Raw genomic sequence first — 4895 nt, 5'->3', positions numbered from 1 at the left:
ATTAAAACAGAAAATAATTCTAACACCGATTCTCTCGGTTTTGAGCTTATGAATCTCCATAAAACTGGCGCATCAAAGCTAGATAGGAAACAGCGTTTCTCATAGCCTGTAAAGAAAGTATTGGTTGTTTTGTTACTCACGATCTCTACACATGTTCTTGTAAATTAGAACATAATTTCAAATTATGCTTTCAATTACCATTGCGAACGTTCTACGACTGATCGGGAAGAATTTCCCAGCCGTAATGGCAACTCCCTTCTGAGTTCGCATCAGCACGAAAAATACACATTGCATTTCCCGCGCCGATCGTTCGTACCAACGGGTCCCGTAGATGATGTTTGTTAGCGAGGTGCTCTGTGAGTTGAATTTAATCTAATTATTAAATTTTCATATAAACATGATTCCTCATCTTACGGTATCCATCATTTCATTGCTGAACATCGAGAACGAAAAAATCATGAAGGTAAGGTACTGGGCCACGAAAATCATTCCTCCCAGGATGAAAACATCGTCGGTCTGGAATATGAGAAAGATATCATTCCAATTCAGTTCCTCTTGAATGACGAAGATCTACGGACCAAGGTCATCACGAACATGATGTAACATATTTGAGTTATGCAAAATCCATACAAGAGTGCCACCACGTTATGTAGAGCATGCTCCAATCGAGCAGCACACCTTGAAGAAAAAAACACATTTTTAAAATCTACCAAGGAAAAAGTTCCCGGATCAAACCAACCTGTAGCCGGCCTCGTGGATTTCGACCAGTTTCCCCAACTTGTTTATGTACTGATCAGCATCCACACACGCATCCAACCGAGTGAGTTCCATCCCAATGATTTTGAACAGACCCGACACGTGGTACAGTAAGCCCCAGTGGGTAGTTTCATTGGTCACGAAAAGTGTAAGCATTGCGTATTCCAGGAGTACACTGATGACGGCTATCAGCAGCCACATCCAGAAGCTGGACCGATGGTTGAAGAACAAGTAACTAGACGTAAGCAGAAAAAAACGAAACCAAAAAAGCATCAGTAATTCGATCTTCAATAACAAGAGAATAGTCGTTGGGTCCAAGGACATTTGGTAAGATACTCGTAAGAGCGAAAGGACATTTGATTAGACCGAACCAACATTAGGCCCAAGGAGGTGTTACCGAATATCAAATTCCCGATTCAGCCATTTTGACTATTTAGGCTATGCAACTGCGGAACGCATGGAGTTTGTTTACAAACAAACCACAGAAAAGCTGAGCAAATAATCTAATGTTTGTAAACAAACGCATTGAGAGCCCCGCTTACTACTCTCCTACTTACTGCCAAAGTCGGAGAACCTCGTGTTTCAAAAAACCTTGGTTAGGCCCAAGGTTGAACAAAAACGAGAATGAAAGTTTCGACAAAGAAAGTAAGGAAAAAATAGAATGCGTATCCATTAAAATGAAAATTAATAGTAGAGTAAACATTAAAAATACCACAAAAATCGGTTGAACTTACTCAACTTCAATAAAAGGATTGGGTAAATCTTCGACGTCTATCTTGCCAATCATGTACATCACAACCGATGCGACTACTCCAACTGGTCCGTACAGCTGAATCTGACAGAACACAGCCAAATGATAGTACTTTGACCAGCCGGATACTTGTTGCAGCTTTTTAAGCACTCCCCGGACATCCTCGTGAGGACTATCCACGAACGTTGTCAGCGCTTCCTGCAGCTCGTAGTAGCATGCCTTCAGGGTATCGCAGTGCGAAACGTGGACCAGGAAGCGGATGTCGAACATAAAAAAGGAAACCACCTCGAACGTCGCCTTCAACAGTATCACCAAATCGGTATCCTGTCGGATGATGAAAACGGTTCCCGGAATGATGAGCATCATGGTGAACAGAACCTCGAAGGCATAGACGCGCCAATGGGCTCGCGGTTGAGACGCATCGCTCCAGAATCCGACAATCCGACACAGCTTGGTACTGTAGGGCATCATCGGAAAAAGTTCCTTGGTCCTTACAATCGAAGACATGATCGACTCCACTCACTGGTACACCAACCTTTGAGACAAAGGAAGAATTCAATTCAAAGTTATCCGACATGGCCGCAACTCATGAATAAATTGACTACAGCCAACACGAATTCAATCATGCACGCGGCTCATCATCGGTAGTTAACGACACACGTGCCAGATGAAACGTTAAAAGTTATTACTTTTCACAGACAATGAGATGGACATATGATATCTGAGAAAGTGAAAAAATTGCAATAAAATAGAAATTGTTTAGTAAAATAATTTCTGATGAAAAACAGTAATTCGTGGTCTTCCAAAGAATCATGAACTTTGAACTTTCTAAACTAACCTTGGATAAGTTTAATAACATAATTATAAATTGAAAGAATACTAAACAAATACTAAATTCACTCATTAAACAATAAGCGTCAATTATTGACTGTTGCTGTACGTATTTTATTGGAACAACGTAACTGTTCATAATACATGTTTGTAAATAGTTTCAAATTTTGAAAACATTCTTACAAAATCCTAAACTGTGAAAGTAGGCGATGGCTTGTTGTTATCGCACGTGTTTTTTCGCTCCGTCGCGTTGAAATTCAATTTTTGAAGTTTAAGTTGTGTGTTATTGTGAAATTGTGATTGTTTCTTGGGATTAAAAGATATGCGAAGCTGGAAAAGACAGTTAAACGAGCTTGTAGATGAGACAAGAGAGCCTGGACAAACTCCCTAGCCGAAGAGAGAGAAAGAGCCGCTGCCAATGGAGATATCCGATTACTTTATGACATTTCTCGCCGCCTCAGTGGTGCAAGGATTAATGCAAGAAAGCCGCTAAAAGACCGAGCAGGTATTGGTATTGACCGATCGAACAGATCAGCTCAAACGATGGACTGAGCACTTCGAACAACTCTTCCGAGTCACGAATAGCGATGGCCAACAGAACCCGCAGCTCGAAGCGCCAACAGTAAGCCGCATAAATGGCGTGAACTCGGAAGCGCCCTCGCTGGCTGAAATAGAAGCGGCAATCAAAAACATGAAATCCAACAAAGCACCTGGGATCGATTGCATCCCTGCTCAAATGCTGAAAGCCGACCCTGCCCTGTCAGCACAAATGTAGCACCGTCTTTTCGCTGACATCTGGGATACTGCAACATTCCCGGCCGACTGGATGCAGGGTATCCTCGTAAAGGTCCCAAAGAAAGGAGACCTGACAGAGTGCGGTAACTGGCGAGGCATAACGTTGATCTGTACAACTCTCAAAGTACTCTGCAAAGTGATCCTGAACAGGATCCAGGAGAAAATCGACGCTACACTCCGACGGCAACAAGCTGGATTCCGATCCGGACGATCATGTGTGGACCACATCACATCGCTACGAATCATACTGGAACGAATCAACGAATTCCAGGACTCTCTTTTGCTGGTTTTCGTTGATTTCGAAAAAGCATTTGACCGACTTAACCATGAAAACATCCGGGCGGCTCTAAGGCGACGAGGAGTCCCAGAGAAACTAGTCCATCTCATCGAAGCACAATGCGAGGCATTTTCGTGCAAGGTCTTGCACGACGGTGTCTTGTCCGATCCAATCCCGGTGACTGCCGGAGTGAGACAGGGATGTACCTTATCACCGCTACTTTTTCTCATCGTAATGGATGAGATTCTGACTGGATCGATCGATCGAACCGAGGATTGCTGTGTAATTCTTCAACAAAAGAGCAACTGAATGACCTTGACCTGGCCCAAACACAACTGGATATACAGAGCAAACTCCAAGAGCTCACCGAAAGCTCCAAGGCAGCAAGTCTCAAAATCAATGTCGGAAAGACCAAGTCGATGAAAATCAACACAGAAAATCGTTCCAATTTCGTGGTAGCTAGACAACAGGTTGAGAAAGTGAAGTGCTTCCAGTATCTTAGTAGCCAGATTAACCCTGATGGTGGTACCTAGAAGGACATCGAAACCCGGATCAGAAAAGCCCGATTTGCGTTTGCGAGTCTCCGAAACATCTGGCGCTCACGCCAGATCTCTTTACGAACTAAGATCCGAATCTTCAACTCAAACGTCAAATCCGTATTGTTGTATGGGTGTGAAACTTGGTGCACATATGCGGTGACGACGCGAAAACTCCAAGTTTTTGTGAATCGCTGCCTGCGGAACATCATCCGCGCTTGGTGGCCTGGCAATTGTATCTCAAACGGGGAACTTCATCGCCAGTGTCATCAAAAGGCGCTTGAAATTGAGATTCTGGAACGTAAGTGGAGATGGATTGGGCACACGCTGCGAAAAGATGAAAACGAGATTTGCATAGAGGCGCTAGATTGGAATCCAGAAAGGCATCGAAGAAGAGGCAGACCCAGAAACTCGTGGCGGCGAAGCCTAGCTGATAAAATCCGAACTGTCGACGAGAATCTTGACTGGGACCAGTTGAAGACGCTGGCTCCAAATCGTCAACAGTGGAAGTCTTTTACCACGGCCATATGCACCGGAGGATCGACGCGGGAACATTAAGTAAGTAAGTATGGTTAAAGCCGTCTGGCAATCAATCAAGATGTGTAGAATGAATGTTTGAGGAAAATTTTGATGCCGTTTCTACACAAACATCATACAGATAGACAATACGTGTTTTGGCCGGATAAAGCGTTATCGCATTATGCCAATAAACACAATCCTTCATGAATACCCATTTGATCCCATTTTTGCCCAAGAACCACAACCCGACAAATCTGCCTCAGTGTAGCCCAATCGAAGAATTTTTGGGAACTTTGAGCTCATTGGTGTACAAAAATAATCGTTAGATGTTAATCCTCGGATAGTTGAGGATTACCAACGGGGCGTTTCATAAGGTCAGTTTTAGAATTCAATTTGTCAAAACCATTTGAATAAAAAAAAAGTTTATTTA

General features: G+C 43.2%; 1 protein-coding gene across 1 annotated transcript; it reads right to left on the bottom strand.

The window, feature by feature from the left end:
* Positions 1-2014, bottom strand: LOC129738197 (uncharacterized). Its single transcript, XM_055729387.1, has 6 exons — positions 1491-2014; positions 740-991; positions 579-678; positions 415-516; positions 199-354; positions 1-106 (listed from the first exon to the last, which is right to left on the bottom strand). Exons 1-6 carry the CDS (start codon positions 2012-2014, stop codon positions 47-49), a joined length of 1194 nt encoding a protein of 397 aa, XP_055585362.1. The 3' UTR covers positions 1-46.
* Between the last annotated feature and the right edge of the window lie 2881 nt (positions 2015-4895).

This window comes from Uranotaenia lowii, chromosome 1 (genome assembly GCF_029784155.1).
Source record: "Uranotaenia lowii strain MFRU-FL chromosome 1, ASM2978415v1, whole genome shotgun sequence".
In the NCBI taxonomy this organism is placed as follows: domain Eukaryota; kingdom Metazoa; phylum Arthropoda; class Insecta; order Diptera; family Culicidae; genus Uranotaenia; species Uranotaenia lowii.
This window is presented reverse-complemented; position numbering and strand designations above follow the sequence as displayed.

Excerpts from the sequence above, each read along its gene's own strand:
- LOC129738197 (XM_055729387.1), bottom strand. The coding sequence starts at position 2,014 with ATGTCTTCGATTGTAAGGACCAAGGAACTTTTTCCGATGATGCCCTAC. Across the intron at positions 992-1,490 it reads AATCCTTTTATTGAAGTTGA|TTACTTGTTCTTCAACCATC; the intron begins GTAAGTTCAACC and ends GCTTACGTCTAG. Across the intron at positions 107-198 it reads GTCGTAGAACGTTCGCAATG|GCTATGAGAAACGCTGTTTC; the intron begins GTAATTGAAAGC and ends CTTTCTTTACAG.